The sequence below is a fragment of the Myodes glareolus genome, chromosome 21 (assembly GCF_982192425.1).
Source record: "Myodes glareolus chromosome 21, mMyoGla1.1, whole genome shotgun sequence".
NCBI lineage: Eukaryota > Metazoa > Chordata > Mammalia > Rodentia > Cricetidae > Myodes > Myodes glareolus.
Window position 1 is genome coordinate 53,121,676 of NC_142046.1, and position 26,430 is coordinate 53,148,105.

General features: G+C 46.8%; 1 protein-coding gene across 9 annotated transcripts in view; it reads left to right on the forward strand.

Moving 5' to 3' along the window:
• Rapgef4 (Rap guanine nucleotide exchange factor 4) overlaps positions 1 to 26,430 on the forward strand; it is a 262,768-nt gene that overhangs the window by 228,057 nt on the left and 8,281 nt on the right. For all 9 annotated transcript variants that reach the window (XM_085680953.2, XM_085680954.2, XM_048426319.3 and 6 more), the window contains 12 exons: positions 2,093 to 2,243; positions 2,745 to 2,833; positions 3,501 to 3,531; positions 3,753 to 3,831; positions 4,334 to 4,480; positions 6,621 to 6,718; positions 11,939 to 12,064; positions 12,469 to 12,647; positions 15,437 to 15,527; positions 19,170 to 19,220; positions 19,981 to 20,068; positions 20,474 to 20,538. In XM_085680953.2, coding sequence (XP_085537079.1) covers positions 2,093 to 2,243; positions 2,745 to 2,833; positions 3,501 to 3,531; positions 3,753 to 3,831; positions 4,334 to 4,480; positions 6,621 to 6,718; positions 11,939 to 12,064; positions 12,469 to 12,647; positions 15,437 to 15,527; positions 19,170 to 19,220; positions 19,981 to 20,068; positions 20,474 to 20,538 — 1,195 coding nt within the window. The remainder of the gene's footprint in view (positions 1 to 2,092; positions 2,244 to 2,744; positions 2,834 to 3,500; positions 3,532 to 3,752; positions 3,832 to 4,333; positions 4,481 to 6,620; positions 6,719 to 11,938; positions 12,065 to 12,468; positions 12,648 to 15,436; positions 15,528 to 19,169; positions 19,221 to 19,980; positions 20,069 to 20,473; positions 20,539 to 26,430) is intronic.

Below are 26,430 nucleotides of genomic sequence, written 5' to 3' on the forward strand. Positions count from 1 at the left end.
AGTAGGGCCAATGGCAGAATTGTAAAAAGAGAGCCAAGAAAGGAGCTCACATGCCTCACAATGATTCACTCTAGAAAGAACCAATCCATTCCTGAGAAGTCACACAGTCTCTCCACAAAGACATTAACGTCCCTCAAAGACATCACCTTGTGGTGTTGTTGCGTTAGAGAATTGAAACCTAGACTTGAATCTTGGTGGGAGCGTACCATATCAAAACTAACACCACACGACTCACAGGTTACTATTAAAATTAAGCAAAAGAGACCGTGTTGTGCTTTTTTAGTTTGTGGTCCCTCATTCCCTTTGGATCAGCCTCACGCTGGTGTCATTAACTATATCTGAAGAGAAGCTGGAGGTTGTCTTGGCTCACCTCGTTCCGCAGGTGAGCAAACGGAAGTCTAGTTCCCAGTGACTCACTCCAAATCAAAGCGATGGACAGTGGGAACCGAAGGGCGCAAGTCCAGATTCTCAGCCTCTGCTGAGCCAACCGGTATCCGAGTTTCATCAGTCACTCCCAACAGTGCTGATGCCTGCCGTACACGATGGCCACGCAACTTTATAACCTGCGCTGTAATTCTTAAGAAAGAAAATCTGAGTTATGCATATTTATGTATATATATATGTATGTGTGTATATATACATATATTCAAGAGACCAAAGGGTTAATCAGAAAAGAAATAATTTTCACATAAAGTGATCTGTCTTCCCTCTTTTTATTGTGAGCTCAGGGAGAATTGTAGCAATACAGCTTGAGCAATTTTCTTTTTTATGAATCTCGTGCTCAATTTATGAAAGCCATTTTGCAACGCATTTACATGCAGTAAACCTTTGCTTTAAGGTCCTGTCATTCCCCTTGATCATGATTATTTATGGTTCTCTCCGAAAGGCCCTTTCTGGTTCAGCTCCGGGCAGCAGCACTGCCACAGGGCAGTTTTCTAAGCTGCCTTTTAAGCCGTCAGCTAGGATGGGGGCGGTCTCGTTCGAGGCTCAGGAATGTGCTTCAACGGGAACAACAGTATTTGGAGTTGGGAGTCTTGAACTCGAAACCAGCTGTGCCCTGTCGCTAGGTCATCATAGTCTTTTCTGTTCCTCTTGTGTTGCTCTCAGAAAGGAAACAACGGTTTCTTCACAGGTGGGAAAAGAGACCTCCGCCAGGGTCCTTTTGGTATAGTTTATGGCATAAACTATAAATTCTCAGTTGCTTTATGAACTAGGTGATGATGATATGAGCTACTATAAATCACTCAAAAAGGAAAAGTCTGTGTAAAATACTTGTATCGTCCTCACAGGCGTGTCAATGACAGCATGGCCCTTTACATGTGGTAGGCACTCAACAAAGTGTTGAGTTCTATTGATGAATAAGTCAAACTTTGAGATGAAGGTCGTGGCACTGGGCATGGTATAGAACACAGGGCCAACAGCATCAGCCCAAGCCTCACAGGGCTTGTACCGGAGGGCTGGCCATTTGTGTACAAGCTGACAATGAAGTAGGATGTGGCTCTAGGTAAGAGAAGAAGGTGTGGTACAGGAGGGTCCGGAGCCCTCATCAGGGGCTGACTATATAAAGGTGTTCTCTCCCTGCTACCGAGTGAGTTTTTCTACTTCCACCTTGCTTGCTCATATGAACATGGTCCTGGCAGGGCAGGGTACCCACCCAGCAAAGTTCAATTGAAATCCATGTAAAGAAGGGGATCATAAAGATGTAGGTACGATTATGGGGCCCAACGGGATAAAGCAAAGTACCCAGAAATAAGCTATGGGAAATCCCATTACTATCCTGAGAGGTAAAGGGCGGGGTAGAGGGCAGGCAGCGGGGAATGGAGTTGAAACTAGAGCCGATGGGAATCTTTGTCAGTTCATTAGTCTATGTAGTCTATAGTCTAACTCTTCTGTCAGCTATCGGGGGAAAGTGAGCAGGAGCTCCCAAGAGTGTATATGTGTGTGCTTCAGACCCTGTGGTGGGGAGCCTCCTTGAGGACCAGTATGGGAGATCACTGTCTGCAGCTGGGGTTTGTCACTCTCTGCATTGCAAGTAGCACACAGAACTGGGTGGGAAGTAGCTCTGTCTGTGGTTTCCTTGACTCCTTGGCACTTACCACGCACAGCCTTCTCAAGGTACAGAACAGGAGAGAATGGACTATGCCCTCAACAACAAGAGGCGGGTCATCCGATTGGTTCTGCAGTGGGCTGCCATGTATGGGGACCTCCTCCAAGAAGACGATGTGGCCATGGCTTTCCTGGAGGTACATGGGGGGGTCATTTAATTTAATATTTAATTTTAAAAAAATATTAAAATTCCCTGGGGATAAAAGAATAAAAGAAAAATGCTTTTAAAGTGTGGATTGTAAAGTGGTCTATTTCAAAACACCACCATTCATGCTCTTTCACACAATGCCGCATAAGTTCACTTGCGGTTTATTGTTTTAATCTTTGTTATGGTAAAATGTAAATAACATAGAATTTATTATTTTGACCATTTTAAAATCTATAATTCATTGATAGTCATTTCATCACCATTGTCTATTTCCAGGACCTTTTCTCATTAACAATTTCCAATGTAAATATTGACTTCCTCTTCCTTCTCTCCCTTCCTCCTCCCCCTTCTAACCTCTCCTCACCATGAAGCTATATAGAGTCTGGGGGTGCTAGCAACATTCACGGCCCAGGCGCGTGTCTCTGTGACTCTCTAGAGAGCCGTGCTCCATTCTGTTCTCGCTAAGATCCTGTGCCTTTGCCGATTACAGGAGTTCTATGTGTCTGTCTCAGATGACGCCCGGATGATGGCTGCCTTCAAGGAGCAGCTTCCAGAGCTGGAGAAGATCGTCAAACAAATGTAAGGAGGGTCTTTGCTCTGGGGTGCACTTTTCCCAAGTGAGTGCCAGCCTCGTGATTAGAACATCTTCCAAAAATGTCCTTCCAAACTCTCTGCCTGCAAAAATGGCTAAGGCTGGTCTATCATTAGCCACAGTGTTCTGATTTGTGTCTTGGGCCCCAGGCACAGGTGGTAGTGAGGCTGGACGAACGGAGGGCTGAATGCCTTCTCTGCAAGCAGGCTATGGGAAGGGAACCTGTCCTTTGACACATGGGCCCCTTAGACCACCCAGCAATAAAATAGTCCGTGGGCATTTGGGTATTTGAAGACATTTACCTAGATGGGAAATTCACTCTCTGCTGCTAAAGCTGTTAATTGAAAGTATTTGCTGTTAGTGAAGTGTTAGATTAAGTACTGGAGAGTAAGTGAGGAGTTTGACTTTGAAAGCCCCGGAGACGGAGCATTTAACCTCGGGTCTGCTCAGAATCTGCCTGTGACAAGGGCTAATGGTTTTGCCACCTCCTTGCATTTTGGCCTCTTCCTGTTAGCATGGAATGTCTCCCATTGCTGTCCAGAGGGACTGTGTGACTTCACCGCTTATCACAAGACTAAAGTGATGTACAAATAAAGCAGCCTAAAAGAACGGCAGCAATGGTACTCAACAGTGTGCTTTCTCTGCTTCTTGTAGCTCAGAAGATGCGAAAGCACCACAGAAGAAGGTAAGGGGTCTTTGGAGTCCAGCTCTATCTGTAGCATTGTGATCACCCAGAAGCCCTGGATTACAGTATATTGGAGTGATGTCTCCTCTGTACACACAAAATCTATTTGCTTCATTCCGTGACCCTGATTGCTCCTCAGGCGCATCTTCTCTTCTCTGAGTTGTTAGGGAGTCTTAGTCACTCACTCTGCCTTACGTCACTTGCGGTTGTTATTCTTACAGCACAAGGTCCTTTTGCAGCAGTTCAACACAGGTGACGAGAGGGCCCAGAAGCGTCAGCCGATTCGCGGCTCTGATGAGGGTGAGCGATCTCTTGTGTGGAATTTTTATAGTCAGGCTAACATCTGCCCCTGGATATCACCACCTTGAAACCACCACTACCACAAAAAAAAAAAAAAAGATGCCCTGCTCTTGGCTCTTGGATGTACCCCTTGGACTCCTGATAATTTATGTTCTTGGAGTCTGGTACCCAGACGGAACTGAGATGCTTGCCCACGCCTGACTGGCACGGCCTCTCCACAGTTGTCACCATCTCTTAAAAGAATGTGGGTTCTCTCAGGGCTTGGTTGTCAAGATTGTCACTTCTGGGAAGAACTGGTGGGAAGGCTGTAGAAACCTTATGGATTCCCAGAGCAAGGTATAGCACACACACACACACACACACACACCGGTCATCAGTAGAGCAGGGCTTCCGAGCAGGGCGTCTGCTCAGGCCCTGACCACAGATATCTAACTATGGCATTGCTTATGCTTTTCCCTGAATGCCTGTGACCACTTTCTCACATTGTCAACCATCTCTGAAGTCTTGTTTAAGGTGTACTGCTTGGACCATACCTATACCACCATCCGGGTGCCTGTAGCTGCCTCGGTGAAGGAAGTCAGCAGTGCAGTGGCTGACAAACTCGGCTCTGGGGAAGGCCTGATCATAGTCAAGATGAACTCTGGAGGAGGTAACAGCTTGGCTTAGCATCTTGGGCTTTTGTGAAAGAAGCCGTTCTGTCCAATAAGAACCATTGTTAGCTGACCATAAGTTAGCAAGGCCGTTCGTGACTGACCCGGAAGGATGGCAGAGACAGTGTGAGCTCCTACGAATAACAGAAATATTGTGGGAAGAGGTGAACTGATCAGATGTCTGACATTCCCTTCCTCAGAGCTTCCCACAGAAAAGTGTAAGAAGAGAAGGGATTTTGGGGAGGCAGCTGTGTCTGTAAGCTCTGGCATATGTGACAGCCTGGGGCTCTTTCCTTGGAAACCATTAAAAAACTCTTTGGGCCTAAGATCCTTGAGAAAGGTGCATGGAACTTGACCAGCTAAGGCTCTGGTGTCTACAAACCTAAAGCTGGGGCAGTTGAGGGCTCATTCTTTTCCAGTGATTACAGTTTTCTCCCTATCCATTAGAGCCAGCGAACCCTGCTGCCCTCATAGCATGAGGAGTACGCCATTCCCCAACCCGGGACTAAAATTCCTTTCCTTGTCCCTGATTATATCATACCTGAAATGTCATTTTGTGTCATCCTGAATGCCCTGACCAATGACAGAAAAGGGTGAATTAGACACACTCTGTATCCGTGAGTCACTCCCAGGCCGGGACGGGTTAGGAAGTAAATGAGCACCTGCACCCCATGCCGGCAGGGTTGGACAGTGGTCACCCACGATGCATTGAGAGGGTGCGGGAAGGAACCAGGGTATGAATTTCCCAGGGGAGGCCTCATAGCCATTTGAGGGATTCTTTAGGAGCGGAATGGAGCATTTCGGCCTCATTTGAAGGTAGATAATTCCAATGGGGCAGGGTCTTAAAGTGGATGATGGATTCTCAATACCTCGCCTCCTGTTTTTGCCCCAGTTGGTCCAGGCCCAGGATGACCACACACGCTTCCCATAGGTGTCCCGGTAAACTGGGTATTCGCCTAAATGATATCATGCTGTTGACGCCTGCCCTTGGTGTCCCACCTAAAATCTTAACTTCTCCCCTGCCACATATTGTCTAACCCCTTCCCTGCTGTTCTCTGTGGCCCTTATCCCATCTCACTTCCACACACACACACACACACACACACACATAGACACACAACCACACGCGTAGACACACTACATACATACACATACCTCACACATACACACACATACACACACATACACACACATCACACACACATAGACACACAACCACACACATAGACACACTACATACATACACATACCTCACACATACACACACATACACACACACATACACACACATACACACACATAGACACACACACCACACACATAGACACACTACATACATACACATACCTCACACATACACACACACACATACACACACTTCACACATACACACACTTCACACACACATCCACACACTTCACACATACACACATACACATACTCCACACACACTACCCACACACCTCACACATACACACACTTCACACACACATACACACACATGCATTATCCCTCTGTGTTGACTGAAATTTTTAATTTATGCTTTATTTCTCTATATCATTTATATTTTATCTTTCCATCATTTCTTTATGTGTCCCCAGTGTCTGGTACATAGTAAGTACTAAATATATATATCCAATAAACTAATTTGTAAAATACAGAAAGGGGCTGAAGGTAGTTAATGCTGTTACCTTCCAAATTGGGAGCAAGTTAAAAAAAGAACATATATTTTTGCAACTAAAATCACATGGGATCTCTGAAATGTCCACCAAGGTTTTTAGCAATGCTCTTTCTCTCTCCAAAGGGCCAGGCATTGCTACCCTCAAGAAACCTAACTTGCTATCTAAATGGCTGTGCAGGTTTTATAAATAATCATGACTGCAGAGTAGATGAGGGCAAATGGATCCTTGGGTGTTCGCACTCCTGTTGTGTGGTCATTTCCGATGGCATCCCGAGCACCGTGCGGCTATCTGAAGCACTGTCTTTTTTATTCAGTGGATCCCCTCACCCCTGCGTTTTATGCAGGCGCGTTGCGTGTTCCGGTAATTCACCGAGCTGGCAATTTGTTGGTGTGATTAGGGCAGTGCAGCAAATCTCAGATGGATTTAATAGGCAATCTCATGCTTTTTATGTTCACAGAAAAGGTGGTGCTCAAACCTAATGATGTTTCAGTATTTACGACGCTCACTATTAATGGACGCCTGTTTGCCTGCCCGCGAGAGCAATTCGACTCACTGGTAGGTGTGAATGGCCTCCGCCTTGGAGCAGAGTGTGCAATCAGAAAACCTTGTCTGAAGCTTAATTTCACAGCCACACTGAGGCTGGTGGCTGGAAATTCGTGACTGCTGTGTGGCTTGTTCTACACTGTGGTCGGTCGGGAAACCCTCAGGTGCTCACTGGAGATGCTCCCAGCTGCAGATGATCTGTGGAAATTAGCCAAGCCGCACCACTATGGAGACAGTTTAGTATTCAGAACCTCGGGGGTGATTCATTTCATTGAAACGTCCTTAAATTCAGTATTAGCGTTCGAAATTGGGATGCTCAGATCAGGAGGGCAGTGATGGCTTGTAAAGGAAGTACCAGTCTTCGGAGACTTCTGCAGGGCCACCAGCAGGTCTAGAAGGGCTCATCCCTCAGCACACTCTCAGGACCTTTGTAGGTCTTCTGTGAAGAAAGGACACATTCATTTCTGCTTATCCTATAGAAATTAAGTGTGGAATTGACCAGTTATTAAGAGATCTTAGAAACCACAGGACCAGTTTTAGCTTCACAAAGTGAGTTTCCTCTGTGTCTGGACCCATGGGCTTTCCTTGTTATAAAACAAAACAAAACAAAACATACAGTATGTGAGCGAGAGAGTTGAACTACACGAAAATTTGGAGAACGTTCCACTTCCTTAGTAGGTAGATCTTGCTGGAACTTCAGGAGGGAGTCGGGCTGGAGTGTGGACTCAAAGTCCTTGGTGGCGTATGAGGGCCCCATGGAGCTTGTTTTTCCTGATCAGGACCCTGGTTTCCACTTCAGAGAAGGCCATGGGTCTTTGTTCACTCGTTTTTCTAGATGTGGGCTTGCCACGTAGCCCATGATGACCCCCAGGGTTTTTGTTTTGGTTTGGTTTTTGGTTTTTATATTTTTATTATTTGGAGGGGGTGTTGCTTGTTTGTTTCTCAAGACAGGTTTTTTTCTGTGTAGCTCTGGCTATCCTGGAACTCGATCTGTAGACCAGGCTGGCCTCGAACTTAGAGATCCACCTGCCTTTGCCTTCCGAGTGCTGGGATTAAAGGCATGCACCTCTGCTAGGTTTTAATCCTCATTCCTTAGTCTCCCGTGTTCTGGGATTACAGGTGTGTGCAACCAGAACCAATGGGACAGCTCCTTTGGCACCATCTTGCTTTCACTTAAGGAAGAACAAATGTGACTCAGTGCCTTTGATTCCCTAGCCACGCCCTAACCCTAGCTACCAACCCAGGAATCTCAGCATGGAGTCACACTCCAGTCTGTGTATCCCTGAGTTCTTTGGTCACCTGCCTTCATTCCTCTCTGAATAAACATCTCTCAACATGGAGTAATTAAGAAATGAAATGAATAACTCAGGAAACCGCATCAAGACAGAAAAGGAAAAGTGTTCCCACAAAGTCGTCCTCTGCCCTTCACTGGTGCTTGGAACCATTTGCCCTTCCTCTCCCTGCACACTTCACACACACATATGTATAATTTTTCAAAATTGCTGTGCGTCCAGCTACCCTCCCCTGGACACTCACACCTTGAACAGCCAGTGTTGCTGATGTTCCGTCGAGGGTGCTGGGTGATATGTTTGCCACACAGTGTGCTGGGGGGGGGGGCTCTCTTGCCAGCTGGTTCTTGGCAGCTGTGTTGAGCCGGGGGGTAGATAGGCATGTGGAATGTCTCCAGCTCCCTGGGGGCAGACACTAAGTACGTTTTAAGCTTCTGTTTATTGAACACAGTCCTTCGGCCTTCCAAGTTCTGGGCTCTTGCTTATCTTCCATTTTAAGACCTGAGTGGTTGGAAGGAATTTGCTTGGCAATGAAGACCCTGCACAGGAAGCTCTCAGCTGGGGGGTGCCATGTCTCTCTGTGCTCACAGAGGTCGAACTTTACCTGAAGCCCTCCCTCTCAGACTTGCTAAAGCATTCCTGTGAGGATCACCCTTCTAGAAAGAGTCATCCAGAGGGCGACTGCAGGGCCAAATGTCGACAGAACCCTCAGATCTATCAGCACACACTTACTAAGTGTCTGCTAAGCGCTCAGTGCTGTGCCTGCTTCTATGGCCAACAGGACAAGTGCCCCAGAGCATCTGTCGTTACGACAATGGCAGTCAAATTTGGATGCGAGTAACCCAAACAATCGGGGAGAAAATGAATTTTAGTGTTAAACTGTGTTGTCTGCACCCAGTAGAGTGCCAGCGTTGATCAAATTGGAGCAGGGCTTGGATTCAGGAGATTTACTCTCTTGAAGTTTTATTTGAGTATAAATGTTAGTACAAAACCAATTACAACAGAGCTTCAGTGTACTGTAATTTGGCGCGCCTTTTATCCACTCACTGGGTTCCTTAGACTTTTATTTAGTGTCTGCCACATCGTTCCATGTTCTGTGGATGTTCCTGGCTGTGGGAAAGTCTCAAAGACAAACCCTTCATAGTCCATGGTCCTCACGGAGCTGGTGATGACCGGTGTGTCATCAGAGAGAGCCCACTGTGACAAGTTCCGCTTTAGGAAGATGGAGAGTCTACAGGGCTTTTTTTTTACACCCTAGAGTGATGTCGAGAAGACAGCCCAGCATCCATGACCAAAAGAACTTCCCGTCTTCCTTAGTGTTGAAATCTCCACAGGAGTTGTCGGGTGAATTAGTCCTGTCTCTCAGATACCATGAAACCTCCAGGAAAGTGCTAGTGGGTAGGTGGAGTCACGCAGCCTCGAGTCAGCAGAGTTGGTAAATAGAGTGGGGAGCAGTTGAGGAGTGGGGCAGAAGGGTTGTGCTCACAGCAGCCGCTATAGGAGGGCAGGGAAACCACAGAGAACCAGTCCAACCTAAGTCATGGTCCTAAGACCTTCTGTTCTACTAAAGACCTGCCCCGGGCTGAAACCATTCCCACCCGGTCTCATAAGCTACTTGCCCATCAGTGTCAGGTCTGTTTGGAATCGTTGCTTTCTGCCTTGTCCTCCACACTCTGCAGAGTGACTCCATGCCCAGTTCTTAGCCTGAATGTTGCACTAACCACGCTTTCTTTCCTGTGTGTGTGTAGCCCTGGAGCCGCTCTGGAAAGGAGACCTAATTTGAGAGAGGGGCCCTCCCTGTGCCAAGGACTGGGCTTACAGGATGCACTTAAATCACTCCTATGTAATCCTCTTAACAAACCTTGGTATTAATACCCTAAGTTGCCAACTTAGGTAGTATAACCCTGATTTCCTGGAGCTGGAGAGAGTCGAAAGATTAAGGGATGATTTCAAGCATGTGTTGCTATAGTGCGGTTTATGCTCAGTCTGCTGTTTTCCGAGACCGGCGCTAACATGGTCTATTATCTTGCCTGTGACAAAGCCCCGTCTCCTAAGCTGGTACTCAGAGGCTCTTTAAAAGCTGTTATTTGGTTCCTCTGTGCAATCTGTTCCTGCAAATCAAGTCTTCTGGCAGCTTCCCCACTTCCAAGCCGCCCTTGCTATCAGCCTAACATGGACCGTCCTGAGCAAGGCTTTTCCCATTCACCTGCCCACTGGCTCTGATAATCCTCCATCACACATTGATCCAAAGTATGCAGCATCTTTCAAAAGGACCATTCAGGTGCCCCCACCTGCCTGTCTGGGTACCTAGCAGTCTAGTCGGTTGACACTCTGTCTCCAGATGTGCAACAGCAGTCCAGCAAGTGACTGTATCCACAGTAGCATTGCACCTGTTGGCGGAGGGTGGCTGTTATACAGTAAGCTTGACTGCTCATCTCGCAGACTGAACTTTGCAATGCAGGTACCACCTACACGTTGACCATGTCATTTCTTTGGTGTCTAGAAAGCAGGGACATTTGTAGAACACAATGGTAACGGAGATGCGGATGAAACCTGTATAGTATTAGTGTTTCTAACATGAGCCCCTTTCCTGGGGCTGGAGCACACAGCCTTGAACGTGCAAAAAAAGTGCGCAACCAGAGTTGTATCCCTAGCACTGTGATGTGAATATTGAATATCCAGATACTGTTAGCATTATATTGGCATTCTTTTCATCACTATATGCTCTCAGGCTTACAGATAAGTATTAAGGTTTATACACTCTCCAGCCGCCCATCTTACAAGGTAAAGACACGTTATAGTACATTTCTCCAAATACAGAGGGAGACAAGTGAACCAAATGAAAATTTCTGACCAAGAGTCTTAGCCAACGCCACCGAGTTTGGGCTTGGCCCAAACATCCAAATAATATGTTCAGGAGCTCTCAGGGGCTCAGGGACCTGGAAATCCTGTGAAGACTCAGTTCACACACTTTCCAGGTGGTGTGTGCAGACATGGCTGTGGCAACTTGACCTGCATCATCACCAGCAGTTACGTGGTACTGTGGGTAGACATTCAAGCATCCATGCTAGTAGTTGGCTTTATAACAGTTTCCATGGGAACATAAGGGGAAGGTCTCCAAGATCATTTTCCATTTTTACCATGAGAAAGGAAGAGTTTCCAGGTACCTCCAAGCCCCAGGCAAGGAGAAATGAAGTGTTTATCTAGTTATTCGTTAAGAACAAAAACTCATGAGTCAGATATTGGGGTAAAATCCTGAAAATGACCAGTGACCTCACTCTCTTTATTTTTTTTCTTTTTTTTTTTTTTTGGCTGGGGGGGGGGAGCTCGAGACAGGGTTTCTCTGTAGCTTTGGAGCCTGTCCTGGAACTAGCTCTTGTAGATCAGTCTGGCCTCGAACTCACAGAGATCCACCAGCCTCTGTCTCCACAGTGCTGCGACTAGAGGCGAACGCCACCACCGCCCAGCTAACCTCTCATCCCTTTCATTCCTCCATCCAAAAGGTTGGGACCCTCACTAAGCCCCGCCCTGCTACTTCCTGTCTCTTTATCTGCCCGCAATCCTCCAAAACCTCTATGGTTATTGGTCAGCTCGTAGCTAGCTCCTCTGACTCAAAGCAAACTTTGTCAGACTGTGATCTAAACATCCTACAACAGAGAACCTTCCTGGGTCATCCTTTGCCAAATCTTATTTGCCATGGTTTGCAGTTGATGATGTTGGTGAATACTGATGATGGTGATGATGGTGACGATGGTGATGACGAAGATGGCCTTGAAGCAAGTACAGCAAACGGCAAAGGCATTTTTTAACCTCCAAACCAACACTTCAAAATATGCCTGGCCGTGTTCCCCAAATCCTTTCCCTTAAAAACTCCTAAAGGTGTTTGACACTCGGCACTTAACCCTTTTGTGATTCTGATCCAGTTTCCCACAATTATTCCCAGACTCCCTTGCCGGAACAAGAAGGCCCCACCACTGGGACAGTGGGAACTTTTGAGCTAATGAGCTCGAAGGACTTGGCGTACCAGATGACCACGTATGATTGGGAACTCTTCAACTGCGTGCACGAGGTGAGGTCATGCTGGGAGCGTCCATAGCCCAGTTCCGGGAGACTCCGGATGGGGCCTGCTTGCTCCACTCAACTTGAGTTTCTGAGCGCTGCCATCTGGAAGCCACATGATGGCTTTGTGAATGTTGAGCTTATAAAAGTCTTCAAATATTAAAGAAAGAAATCTCTGTGATGGTATGCTATGTCTTCCAGAGTCTATTAAGCCGATAACACCTAGTTTATATTTATATATTCCACGAGCCTCATGAAGGCCCTTCAAATCTATATGACAAGTCACATCCGGGTTAGTGATTGAATTCACATCTGCTGCTCCATAGAACGCTTTCTTGACAAATAGAGGAGCCAGGCTGGCGTTTTGATTTAAAAGCCAACAAATAAGTGAAATTGTTTTCCTTTCTGTTCTAGCTGGAGCTAATCTACCACACATTTGGAAGGCATAATTTTAAAAAGACCACAGCAAACTTGGATTTGTTCCTGAGGAGATTTAATGAAATTCAGTTTTGGGTTGTCACTGAGATCTGCCTTTGTTCCCAGCTCAGCAAGCGTGTTCAGCTTTTGAAAAAGTTTATCAAGATAGCAGCTCAGTAAGTAGCCTTAACTTTGGAGGGGAAAATAATCGTCTTTGAGCTGTGCTCTCATGGATACAGCTTAAAGTGAAAGGCAGGGTTGGGAGAACTGCCGGCGGCTGGATTCTTGTAAGAGAAGAACGTCTTCTGACTTTCTAACGGTTAGCATCCATCCGTAAATGTACATCTTGTAATACGGGTGCTGGAGTCAAAGGGGGGCTCAGTTTTGCTTTGAGCTCCTCAGATTTTTAAACCTCCTTGTGTTTGAAGAGTGCTTTAAGTAAACAAACTGCAGAAACTTCTGCTGCAAACCTCTTGAAGCCCTATCGCACATAACACGTTCTCACCAGTAGAGGGCAGTAGAACACGCTGGAACACCAGTTTATCCAACTCGGCCAAAATAAAAATCAGTAAAATGCATAAAGGCCAGCTAACCTGGTACCAGGACATCATCTCCATACACATCAGAGAAAGCAAACATCTTATAAATATTCTCTTTTAAAGCCCTTCTTGGGAAACCGTTTATTTACTGCGGGGGCCAGCTAGGTTTCTCCCTGACATGAATTTAATCTTCTCTGGCTATTTAGATATGCCTGACAACCTCCTGTTTACTTCCATGTTTTTGGTATCACCACAGTACTAAAAATAAAAAAGCTAAATGTGGCCTGTGGCTGTGAGACTCCTTCCTCTTCTAAACACAGAGCGCAAGCTCAGGAAGGTTGGGAGAACAAGTGGCCCCAGCCAGGCAATTTGCTTGAGCCAAACAGTTCCGATCCCACAGGGCGGCTGATTTCCAGAGCTAAACAAAGAAGGAGAAGCTACTTGGTGTTTTATAGGTGCTGGCTTGCCAAATGCCTGGAGTTGTTTTGCCAAAAATGTTGAGGGTACAATAGAATACCAGGTCCTCTGAATGCACACGCTGCTTGCTCTTTCTCTGGAAAAGCTGGCTATCTGAAGAAAGGGTTAGTCGAGTGTGGCCACTTTGCCGAGCAGCGTGAACGGCCTCTGTGCAGAGGGCGAATGCCTTCATGTGTTTGGAATGAGCGGATTATGGAAACTATGGCTGGGTGTGCTTTCCCATCCCAGAGAGCGTGTTCTCTCTTCACCTTAGCCTGCTGGTGCCAAGTGCCCCGCCGAGGGAAGAGGAGGCCTGCCTGTTGTTTTATGGAGGCAACACAGATGAGCCTTTCAAAATACTCAGGAATATATATTTTTTAATGTTTCTGCCTTTGTAATTTATCCTTCTGACTCCTGTTAATTATTTAGATGGACTTGGCCTTCCCTATACGTCAACCGGTTATTTAAGCATTATTCAGCCTTGTTCTGAGGCGACTGTCCCTTAATGAACCCATTTACTCAGCCTGGCTGTTAACGATTGTAGGCTTTCGGAACCCAGAGTCTACAAGAACGGAACAGAAAGCTACAGGCAATAGGGTCTCTTTGGCCTGCTGTCACTAGAGAGCTGTGGCATTTTCTTTAAGCTCTCGGCCCTGTTAGGAGCTTAGGAAAGATGAGGGGCAGGGCTGGGATAGATGTTTCTATCCTCTCTTCACATGAGAAGAAATGAGGCACACAGTCCTCTCCTGACTTGCCTTGAATGGTTAGCAAAATAGGTCAGAGAGCAGGTCTGGGCTCTGGGTCATTCTCCCCACAGCCACTTAGACAAGACAGAGGCAAATAGTACATGGAAGGGCATTAGCCTTTCACTTGGAGCTGCTACCCCAGCACTGTAATGGCTTAGCTTGTTTGCTCACGTGTCACCTGGCCACCACAGCTCTTCTAGTGTGCATTTTTTCATCTCCACAGACGTGGAGAAGGGCTCATGGCTGGTTTTTGAGTTGAATATGAGCAGCCAAAGCAACCACTTAGTGAGCCTTCTACCAAAATGTTTATTCAAACATTTATTTGTGATGCTGGTCAACTTAGATAGCCACATTGATTGGTGTTTATTATGAAATGAATGCATTCCCTTTTCAGGGGACCGGGATGAAGAACTTAGGATGTGGTTATTGTTGTTTGCCACCAGGTATAGCAAGTACCTGGGATAGTATCACCATTTTAATAATTAAATTTCTATAATATATTTATTATTAAATTTATAATGTAATAAGAATTTAATTTCGAGGCTTGGTCCACATGCATCATTCCAAAATATAAATAAATTCTCATAATGGCATAAGCTTAGACTCAAAATTATCAACCTCCCTAACATCAGCTAAATGGAAAGTAAGTTTATTTTGTTATTGATGCTACAAATCATCTCCCAACTTCAAATTCCTGGGGAGCACGTGCCCAAGCCACCAGGACCACGCCTTGGAAGCTGATACTTTTCAACAATTTAGTGTCATTAACATAGTGTGCAGGAGCCAGGGTGGCCCCAGCCTTGTGACATCCTTAACTTCTTTCTACTTAGGGTCCCAGCTTCCACCTCCAGGTCTCAAATTCTCCCATTTGCCTTTCCTTTTCCAGTCCCATGGGAATTCTCTCCCCTCCCTGCTCCCAGATTCACTCCAGCTTTCCGCAGATTTTAGATTACAATAGCAACCTTCTGGGGAGGTAAATTTAAATTCTTAAAACTCGAACCTCAGTGGCCCAAACCATCAACTTTCTAAAGCTATGGGGGGGGGGGTCAAACAGCAGAGCCTGGGTACCCAAGCAGAACTCCTACAGGGCGCCATGTCTCTCATTGCCGGTTATATAAACGAGTCCTGATGAATATTAATGACTATCAGAAAATATAACTCTAACTTTTTAAAATCTCGCTCGAAAGTGGCATTCTACTTAAACGTGCGCCTCTTGTGTTCCAGCTGCAAGGAGTACAAAAATCTAAATTCCTTTTTTGCCATCGTCATGGGACTCAGCAACGTCGCCGTGAGCCGCTTGGCACTAACGTGGGAGGTAAGCCGCTGCGGGGATCCAGCTGTGACTTTTGCCACAGGAATAAAAACAGAGGCTCTCCGGTGAGCTCTTCTATAGAAACAGCTCTCGCGCTGGTGGAACAATGGAAAAGGTGGGACCCTCGGAGGGAGATGACCCGTCTCCTCTTTCTACTTACCGCAGCGTGGGAGTTTAAAAAGATGCTGTCCAGGTGGGGGCAGTAAGGGGAGGGGCGGGAGACCTTAGCGGTTCCGTCTCTACAATGTAAATAGTCATAGATGCAGGTCTTACGCATAACACGAAGGAGCGGCTTAGTTCCGATGGCGGCAAAAGTGGCTTTGTACACAGGTTCAATTGTCTCCAAACTGTCTGCTTATTGCCTTTGCACGGGGCCTTCCCTATGATTGAAAGGGGGCAGAAGATCCATTTTTATCCAAATAGTCATTTTGCTTCTGGGGGAAAAAAAAAGCCAGCTGTTGGGAGCAGCAAAAGACGGAGTGTCTCATAACCACCTGGCGACTCCTCCCTCCAGAGAGGAGCAACAGTTGGCACCGACTGCCTTTGGAGCTGAAGTTATACAGGTGTGTTCAGAAGTTTGCTGAACTTCTGCAGCAAACAGGGAGAGTGATTCATTGACAGTTCAAAAACACCCTCATCTGTCATTAGCTCAGCACTCGGGAAGCGCTTATCCCCCTCCATGTGACATAGTTGAAGAAACTCTAAACTCTAAGAACATACTCACGAAAATAGACTCCTGATAAACATACACAAGCATGTGTAAGAGGGACCGCAGTGGAAGAAAGCAACGAGTGTCTGAGAGACCCTCTCTGCCACGGTGTTTAATAGCCACCGCTTGCGTCCCCGTTCCCCTTGGCGTTCTTTCCCCACCCGTTTCCCTCTTGAAGCTCGTTTCTTCCCCCGACTTCCCTAAATATTTCCATTGTTTTCTAAGGCAGGTCCTCACACGTCCTTCTGTCTTGAGTTTCCCTTCAAATTCCGGGCAGCATGCAGGTTGCAGTGGTTCATCCCCTGAATATAGGCATGAGGGCATTGGTGAGGCCTGCGAGCCACGTGGCCGTATCGGCTTCCAGCCGGCCGAAGAGCAGAGTGAGCATGCCAATAATAAGCGAGCAGGGAAGCCTTTGTGCAGCGCCCGTCTCGCTGCCCATGCTTCCTGGGATCTCGAGAGACCCAGGGTTCCCCTCAGGGAGTCTGCCCTCCACAGTTTGTCTCTGGCTTCTGATCCCAAGCACAGAGTCCAAAAGGGTGGGTCAGAAGAAAGGAAAGTTCTAGAGGTTTTTGAGGAGGGGCCCATGGAGGCCAGCTGTAGGTTCCACATAACAGCAACCAGATAGGGAGACAGAGCACAATCTGGGCCCTTCTGGCTGCCTCTGAAGCCCCTAGAGAGGATCCAGCCAGCTGATTGGCCAGGCCTGTACTTTCCCCAGTATGAGTGCCACGGGTATGAACGTCTATTTCGGTCGTTGTCTGTCTTGGACAGAAAAAGTCAGCCTTTTCGTGATTGATAAACCTTCATTTCTTTTTTTTTTTTTTTTTTGAGTTAAAGTGTGATTATGTGATTCTGTAAGGAGAACTTCCACTCCTCAGCATCTTTGGTTTCTATTATTTCTCTGTGTTTGATGAAAACCTCCCAAGGGCTTCTCACACAGCTTCTGTGAGCCCCCAGAGTTACCGCATGGGCAGTGTCAGGAACGGTGCACGATCTCAGGGGACTGTAGAGCAGTCAGGGAGCAAAGGAGTAGGGGAAAACGCTTGCAATAAGAAGGGCTCAAAGCAGGAGAGCAACCCATATCTGAGGGGAAGCCACTGAGACTGCTGGCCTTGACCTAGTGGCACGTTGTCACCCTGTAGTGGAGGACTCCCTATGTGTTGTAGGGTGCTGAACTTCCTTCTCTGACCACACCCACTCTACTTCAGTAGCACTTCCTGTTGCCCCACCCCCACCTCGCAATCATGCCAACAGAAATGCTTGCTGACTTCCCTAGCCATCCCCTGGATTGGCTAATGGTTCCACTAAGGCACATCTTTGGAAACTGTGTGGATAGAGAATAATCTTAAGAGCCCAAAATGGTTTATTACTATATTGGGTATTGCCTTTGTCTGAGAATCTGGCTGAGTTAAGAGGGCTAGAATGACAGAGGTGTGATCCAAAGCAGACTGTATCAGTGAATGTTGATTAAAGAAAATAGTTCTAGCACACACAAGTCTATTCAATATGTAGTCCTGGGTATGTAGTCCTAGTTGGCCTTGAACACACTATGGAGACCAGGCTGGCCTGGAACGCACAGAGATCCACTTGTATCTGCTCCCAGAGTGCTTGGGTTAAAGGTATGTGTTGCCATGGCCAGCTCCAAGAAGGTTTAGTTTTTAAAATGGACTATATTTACTATCCAGTGTGGTGATGCTCAAAGTGACATCCTCAGACCCCTAACGCCTGTCCCAGGTTTCAGCCTGGAATTCATCCTCTGCGAGATAATACAAGGTTCCTCACATCCTTGAAAATGAGTTCTAGAGGATGTGGAGGATGCGCCAGGCACTGGCTTCCAGAAACAGAATAGGAGTTCTACAGTGATTAGATGGGAATCTGACAGTCTGAGCCACACCCCCAGGGAAGAGGTAGGAGTTCTCTGAGGACTGCAGAGGGCTAGTGAGTGGAGCAGCTATAGAAGGAGGGCCACGCGGAGCAGGGCAGGGCTGCTGGGAGTCTCCAGGTCCCACCCCCCACTCTCACGCTGGGGAAACACAGCTCTGCTTCATCTGGGTTTGTCAGTAGAAAGTTCAGCTTTCCCAAAGCAACCCTCAGCAAAATGGGAAGCGGCGGATTGAAAAAGGATCCAGTCCTGATCTCTCCACAGGTGCGCTGAGTGGTGCTGCCTAGTGCCAACCAGTAGACGGGAGAAGCCAGCATCCTGGTAGCCTCTCACCTTTTCCATTAGAGCCAGGCAGAGAAACCATGCCGAAGGGCTTGGTCGGAAGGGCAGCTCGGAGCACAGAAGGGAAGTGACCTAAAAGCAAGCAGGGACTGTGGACAGGAGGAACCAGGGACGGCCAGCTGCGGCTTAGGGACAGGCAGGTTGTGATACTCTTTCCATAGGTAACACACAGGGTTCAACTATTCAGAGAAAACTGATCATCTTTGTACCTCAGCACTGTTGGGCACCAAGGAGATACCAGTTTATAAAAACAATTAAAAAGAAAAACTATAAGAAGACCCTTTTCTCATGTGGCTATCTTCATAATGAAGGAGAAGGGCTGCATCAAATCTAAATGTCTAATTGTCTAATTGGGGAAATCAAAGAGTTAACAGAAACAAGCGTTTGGAAGGTCCAGGCCACTTATAGTCTCAGGAATGCAGGCAATCCTGACTACGAACCGTCCAGTCAAGAATATATTATAAAAGCAGTAAGGCCAAAGCGTTCATAGCTTCGTGGAGTTCAACGACAGTAAGACCTTTCAAAGGCAAGTTCCGTATATGCCAGAGGTGATTCCCAAGCGATGGCACGCACAATAGCTCATCCCGGCTCGGAGGCGGTTGACTGAGGGCCAGAAGAAACGCATCTCCCTTAGAAACGGTAGTGCACACAATCCATATCTAGATCTAGACTCTGACAGATGTGTGTGTCATTTTTGTTTGATGAACAGAAACTGCCAAGCAAGTTTAAGAAGTTCTACGCGGAGTTTGAGAGTTTAATGGTAAGTGACAGAGGCTTTCTCATCCCCTCCGCCGTCCGCGTTCGTCCAATTTCTGATTAGCTCGAGTTCTCAGGGCAGAAATTTTATCTGTCCTTGTGTGACTTTAAGAAGTTTATGATCCCTTTTAGTACTGCTAAAACAAGTATCCCTGACTAATGAATAGCCCCCTCGGGAACTAACTTAAAGAGGACTTATGTCTCACATAAGGTCAATCTGCGTAACTTAGAAAAGCAGTGTAATGGGGCTCCTACCTAACACAGCTCAGGTTGCCTGGAGGTTGGGAGCTTCATCTCTTGGCTTGCCAAAATTATGTCTCCCCGTTGTCTGGGAGGTGTAACCAGACAGGAACGGGATGAATGGGTCTTGCCGGGAGGCAGGGAATGGTTCAGAGGGCAAGTTAGGACTGGCTATGCTAGGTAGGGGATGGGGTGGGGAGCCAACCTTCGAGGGAGGAGGTGGGGCTTCAGGGAGTGGGGAATCTGTGGAAGTTTGTCCTATGGGTTCATTTTACATTCCAAAGGATGCCTCTCCTTGGTTCCCGTAGGCTCCTTAGTGAAAACAAACATGCAATACTGTCTCATCCATCCGTGAAGTTGTTTTAAAACCAATCAAACCTGTTCAAATCTGCCTTTCTTCCATAGTTATATCTCACCCCCAAATACCCGATTGTGGGATGACAGGCTATGTGCCCTAGGAGGCTAGAAAGGGGGCGTGGTTTCTGTCACTCATCACTGACCAGCAACACTTTGTTTCTCCCAAGGATCCTTCCAGAAACCACAGGGCCTACAGGTTGACCGCAGCGAAACTGGATCCCCCCATCATCCCTTTCATGCCCTTGCTCATTAAAGGTAATCTCAAGACACACCCAGGCCAGGCGGGAGGGAGCACTGGAGGGGTGAGAATGAAGGACAGTCACCCTCTGGCAGGGTTGTCTGGCAGAAAGACAGGGCCTGCCTTGATTCCCACTCTTGGGTCTACACGTCCTGATAGGGTTGGGAGGTGGGAAGGTGGTGGTGTGAAAAGCCTGTGATTTCTGAAGCCTTGTGAGTGAAAGCGGTTTATGTTAGCGATTTTACTAACCTCGGGTAAAAGTGATTTGGAAAGTTAAACACCTGACATAAAAGAAACTGTTATCAGCTTTTTCAACGGCAGTGTTATGCAAATCCACCCGCATATGCTAATGGTGCTATTGTGCTTTCTTAGTATGACATATTTCGGTTAGTGACTAGAATGTGGCTTTTATTTCTTTACAGATATGACATTTACTCATGAGGGGAACAAGACTTTCATTGACAATCTAGTAAACTTTGAAAAAATGGTAGGTGCCGTATTATAACCTTAACCACAATGTGCTTTTTTTCTTCAAATAAAATTTGCATTTGTACTAATGAGGCAGGTGACGTCTGTGTGTGCTGCCACGTTACAAAGGTAGTTATATAGAAAGGAGTTTTGAAACATTTGGTTCGGATTGGCTCCCCCTTTTGCTGTCAGTACTCTTTTGTGGAGCTGAATGGTGTTTGTGCCTTGGCTCTCAGCGGCAGCCGGCTTTTTATGCCCGCGTGTTTCTGTCCCGTGTTTCTGTCCCTCCGCGGCCTGCTGTTAAAATGCACGAATGTTCAAGAGTGACTTCTGGATTTCTGGTTGTTTGGTGAGGTCTGTGCAGCTAGACCGCCCCAGGACGCCTTTGAAATGTTTATCTGCCGAGGCTGCCGGGAGTGCCTGTAGGGGAAAGGCAGTGCTGCAGCCGAGCGGGTCTTTATTGCAGGGTATTAATCTAAGTGTGGATTGCTTAGTCTCATAAAGTTCACTCAAGTTCAGAGAGGGGACTTGGAGGCTCCGAGATCTCCATAACGACAGCAGCAGCAACAACAACAACAATGAAATGTCAGTAACAAATGGGAAACTGGCCCTTTCCTCGTCCGAATTTCCCAGCCCCTTCTCCTCGGCCCCACCCCCACCCAGAGAAGCGGGAGTCTGGCGAAGGTACCCTGCAGCTTGTGTCCTTACCTTCCGTGAAGCAATAAGGCCGGCCCTTGCCAGAGCCTTTCTTTAGCTGCACAGTCCATGCCAATGGAATGCCACACTTGTCTCCGAATCCCTGGGCTGCGTGTCGCCTGGAGGGACAGAGTGGTAGAGCTTCATTTCCCCAAGGGGTAAGCATTTGCCCAAGGTTGTTTTGCACTGTGAACGTGGCCCAGGATTTGGAACTTGGGAGACATTGGGGTCAATACTCAGTTCCGTCCTTGCGTCCCTCATCGTTTGTGTGAGTCTGTTTCCCCAACAAAAAAATGGGGCTCGTGCCTGCTTTAGCCACCTCTAGGCTGATAGATGGTCCATGGTGTATGAGTCTTCCTGTATGTCAGAAAGTGCTGGAGAGGTCTTAGCAGAAACCTATAATTCCAATGGTCTCTTAAAATCAAGCTAGTCTGTATGTCTGTGGACAAATTAGAAACACCCCACTGTATGCGGGCTGAGGCTCAGCCCTGTTCATATAAGCTTATGATTAGGAAGCACAACTCAAGTCCACTGCCTTAGACTTCTGAGGAAGCAGACAATAAGCCAACCGTCCTCAAAGACACTGCGCCATGGGCAAATAGTGATTCCTTGCTCACTTGTTAGCGTAGAGAGCTAAACATTCCCTAGCCTTTCTGAGAAAGAAAGACAAATGCTTGTATTTTCCAAAGTGGACAGTTTTGCAAATAGGAAAATGCCTCCTGAGTCACTTATGGGGAACATTCTAAGATCAAGGAGAAGCTAAGCCAACCACTGGGCTATAAAATACATGCAGAGATGTGAAGCCCAGCACTCCCTGGAGAATCGACTGACTTTAGGACTGCTAACATGAACGAGACGTCCAGAGCATATGCTTGGCAGCATACGCTGAGCCAGCCCTCTCCTGGGGAGGCCGAGAGTTGTCTCTGAGTTCCTAAAGCTGTGTCCCCTCCATAGCCTGCAGAAGGAAAGTCAAGATGACCCACGGGTAGGGCTCCTCATGTCCTGTACCTCAGATCCACAGCCATGAACTCCTCCCTGCTAGGCAGTAAGCAAAGAGGCCCTAACTGTTCTGTTCTCTGGGTGGCCATGTTTGTTAAACAGCCACTGATTAGTTAAGCTGGCATTGCAGCTACAATGCACAAGCCTAGAGTAATGACGGGTTGGACGTCATTATTATAATTTAGAAGCACAGTTAAGTTTGTTTCTTTGCATGTCAAAGTCTTCAGTGAGCATGGCAGCTCCGCTCGGAGGAGCAGTCGAGGCTCCTGGCTTCAACCCTCTTCTCATTTCACGTAGTCCATGATGGGACACCGTCACGCCCACATCCCAGCCGTGAAGAAGGGCACAGGGCTGGGGCAGGGCATGCTTGGTCCCATTAAGGCGGGGGTAGAAGCTCTACTGGTCACTTTCGTCACCTTGTGGCTAGAAATGTCATAGCCTTGAAAGGAAGGCTAGAAAACATAGCCCTCATTTGGGGTTTCCGCGTGTGCCTCATTAGAATTAAAGAGGCCTGTGCTGTGAAAGAGAGGGAGGGAGAGGTTTTGCAAAGTGCCTTTAGTCCTCTGTACCGGCAATTTTGTAAGTTTGATTTGATTTGATTTGATCTGATTTGATCTGATAAACAGTGTTACCAGATAGTTCGATTTCGGAAATGCCCTTCCATGAGTTAGATGTTACTAGAAAATGAAATAGAATTTCGAAAAGATTCTATTGGCTTTCCAAAACTGACTGATCAATGCGGTATTATCTATCAACACTGATCAATCAGTGTTGGTCCGCTTTCCTAGCCGTCCTCCCTTCAGTCAGTCAGCCCACCCTCCCTCCAGGCACCACCCAATCCATCACTATTATACACGGTTCCTCTTAAGTATCTTGGAGAAGGCTGCAATGTCTTTTCTCGATTCTTGTCAGTCATCCATCAGCAAGGACCAGGTGCGAGCAGGGTTGGCAGGCTGTGCACCTGCTGGGCTCTGTCCTCGGTGGGAACCCTTGACAGGGGCAGAAGACACCAGGGTAGCCAGGGACACCAATGCCTTTCGGTGGAGCTGACCTCACAAGGGGACAGCAAGCCAGCATGCCAATGCTAAGTTCTTGGTTTGTTTGTTTGTTTGTTTGTTTGTTTGTTTGTTTGGAGTGTCTTCCACCTTGAGGTATGAATGAGGATTAGAGAATTTGTTGCATACCAGTTTTCAGGATCTGTGGGTATGAACAAAAGAGAATTCACACTCTGGACCTAGTGCAAAAAAAAAAAAAGGAAAAATTCTCAGGCATTCTTTCTTTGGGAGGAAACATAAAGGAGTGTGTTTGAATAAAGCCCCTCATAGCTTTCTATGGCATGTATGAATATTTATAACGCTCGAAGGTAGACCGGCTATGGATTAGAGGATAATGCGTTGGCCTGCTGCCACTCTCCCCGGCTACAAAAAGCACACTGATAGCTACAGTTGCTGCAGTACTGGAAGGCTGGTTCTATTTCAGACATAGCCATATTTAGGTATATTTATTTAAGAATAAGATTTGGAAGTAGTCATTTTTTTTTCTGAAATGAGAAGCATAGAGGAAACTTCTAGACTTCTGGAAACATGAACAGAAGCTTATTAAGGAAGAGAGATGTTTTGAATCCTTTCAGCTTGGCATTTCTAGGCATGCCATTATATAATTAGCGACAGTGTAACTTCCCGCAGCAGTGACGGTCTCAAACGCAGTTGTGGAATGCTGGCTTCGTTACCTGCAGCTGTGGAAAAGAGTCCTTAGGTAAAAATCTACGCCTTCAAATTTGCCTGGTCCCCAAGACCTTTTCAATTCAAAGGGAATCTATAGGAATACTTTGGGGACCTACACTTTATATAGACTTCACAGACGAAGACAAATGCAGATTTTCCAAAGAGCATGCTTCAAAGCAACAGAGCAGATGACAGTGCCCAGGCAAAGGGGTTCACTAGGTGGGGGAAACCTGACAGAGTAGTCCTTGTCCTTTAGAATATATGCTGTAGTAAAGATAAGATGAAAACACATGGGATACTAAGAATTAACAAGTTATTATAACAGGAGTCATGGTAGTAGTAAAAGACATGCACCAAAGACGCAGCTGGGTGAGAAGTTCCTGCAACCACATTAGCAGCAGAGAAAACTGCATTGCATACAGTCACATAAGAAGATCCAGCCGTGCTACCCCAAGTTCCCATCAAGTATCCTCTCAGACTCAACTCTGAACAGAGCCCACGTCGGCAAAACTGCCCGTCTTTCTTTCTCTTCCAGCCTCGAGTCCTTTGTTCTAGCTATCGCCTTTGCCTGAGAGTTTTCTCTCCCCAGTTTTCAGGTATCGGGCTCCTTCCCACGGTTCAGGCTTGAACCCGTGATTCTTCTGTGAGTGGGTGCCCTTGACTCCCCATCTGCCTTTGCTCTCTCACATCAAGCGCTCGGACTGATTGCTCAGCCTCGAGAGTAGTTCTCACCATCTGAGATAGTCATCTTTGCTCTTCTTCATCTGTCCCCTGCACTAGAAGGTGAGGGCTGTGGACCAGGGATCTTGTCTGTTTTGCCCACTGCTGTTTCAAGAGCATCCATAAATGTGTTTGGTATATTCTAAGTAGGCAAGAAATGATCGTTAAATAGAAGAATGAGCCAATGATATCCCCATGCTGAACTGGATAAGGATGGACATTTGGAAGGGATTCTATGACAAAAAATGCTAACCAAAAGCATTTTCTGTTTGTTAGAAATTGAATTAGCAAGGGTGTCATGTTTTGCCTTTCACCAACCTGAGATTTGACTCAGGATGTCTTTCTCTTTCCCTTAGCTTTCTGTTCCAGAATGGACATTATTCTTCCCCTCCCCCACCCCATGCACACCCCATCCTTCGGGGTCTTTCCAATCTCCTTCAGTGTGCACAGAGATGCACACAACATTCCACATATGTGATGTCCCATGACCTTCCTATGTACAATAGACTGTGCATGCTATGTATGTTAGACGTGTGTGTCGGTTTGTCACGGATCCTTTGGATAACAAAGATCCACCGCTGGGGGCAAAGCTCAGGCTTCTTCAAAAATGTATACAGCAAAGGCTGGTTGAGTTCCGGGAAGTTGGGCCTTACTGTGCATAACCAGTTGTTGCTACTATTGGCATAATCTTTGTAGAAGAGCGGCTATATATTTCTGTACCTTCTTATTGGGAAAAATTGTGTCCTGAATATGGAGCAGTCTGAATAAAACTATTTTGTATAAATTTTATTAGTTATATATGCTAAGCTTGGAAGGGCTGTAGACAGCCTATAATGGATAAGCACAGAGACAGAGAGATCCAAAGCAGGCAGAACAGAAATGTCAGAGGAAAAAAGAGAGGCAGGCAAGCAAGGAGAGCAGTGGTGCCGAGTGTGGTACACATCTGTAATCCTGGCATTGGAGGGTCATGAGTTCAAGGCCAGCCTGGACTAGAGCAAGATCTTCTTTGAAAATCTAAATAAAGAGAATAAGAAGTATCGATATCTTAACTGTCAACAGAAGGAGAGGCAAAAACTGCTCCAACAAACACTCGCTAGAAGGGGCATGATTCCCGGGAGCCACTCCTCAGGATGCTCCTAACTGAGTAGCCTAATGGCCTAAGGACAGGGAGGCTGTAGCGGTGGTGTCTGAGCCTGTGGCAGGTGGTCTTGCCTGGAGGTCTGCAAGTCTGAGCTTGAACCCTGAGTACAAAAGCCTGAACCTTCTCAGCAACAGGAGTGGTGAGCTTGGGCAGAGCCAAGGGTCAGCAGGAAGAAGCTAGGCAGACTGGAAAGCATAGAGGCCTGGCAGATGAGCCCAGGTCCACATGGGTATGGAGATATGAATGAGAAGACCTGGTTGGGTAACTCAGCTCCCAAAAGGCTAGCCGATAGGTCAGTAAATGGGTGAGACTGAGGTCATGAACAAGACACCTCCCACCCCATTGAGTCCAAGGATAAATCTCTACCTCAGAGCTTGAGGGACATTAGTGTCTGGCTTATCACCCCAGATGCGAAGCACAGGCACCGCTGGTCTCCATATTGTTCTCTTAGGCCCCAGGCAGGGCATCTGTTTCTGCATCTGTCTTTAGTTATAAAGAGAAATAAATACCTAGATGTGGCTACAGTCTTTCACACAGCACCACCATTTGCCTTTGAGAGCTCTCGTCACATGCTCATCCTGGGGAGAATTCCTCAGCCTCAACTGGGTCCATCTCTCAGCCCTGCACTATG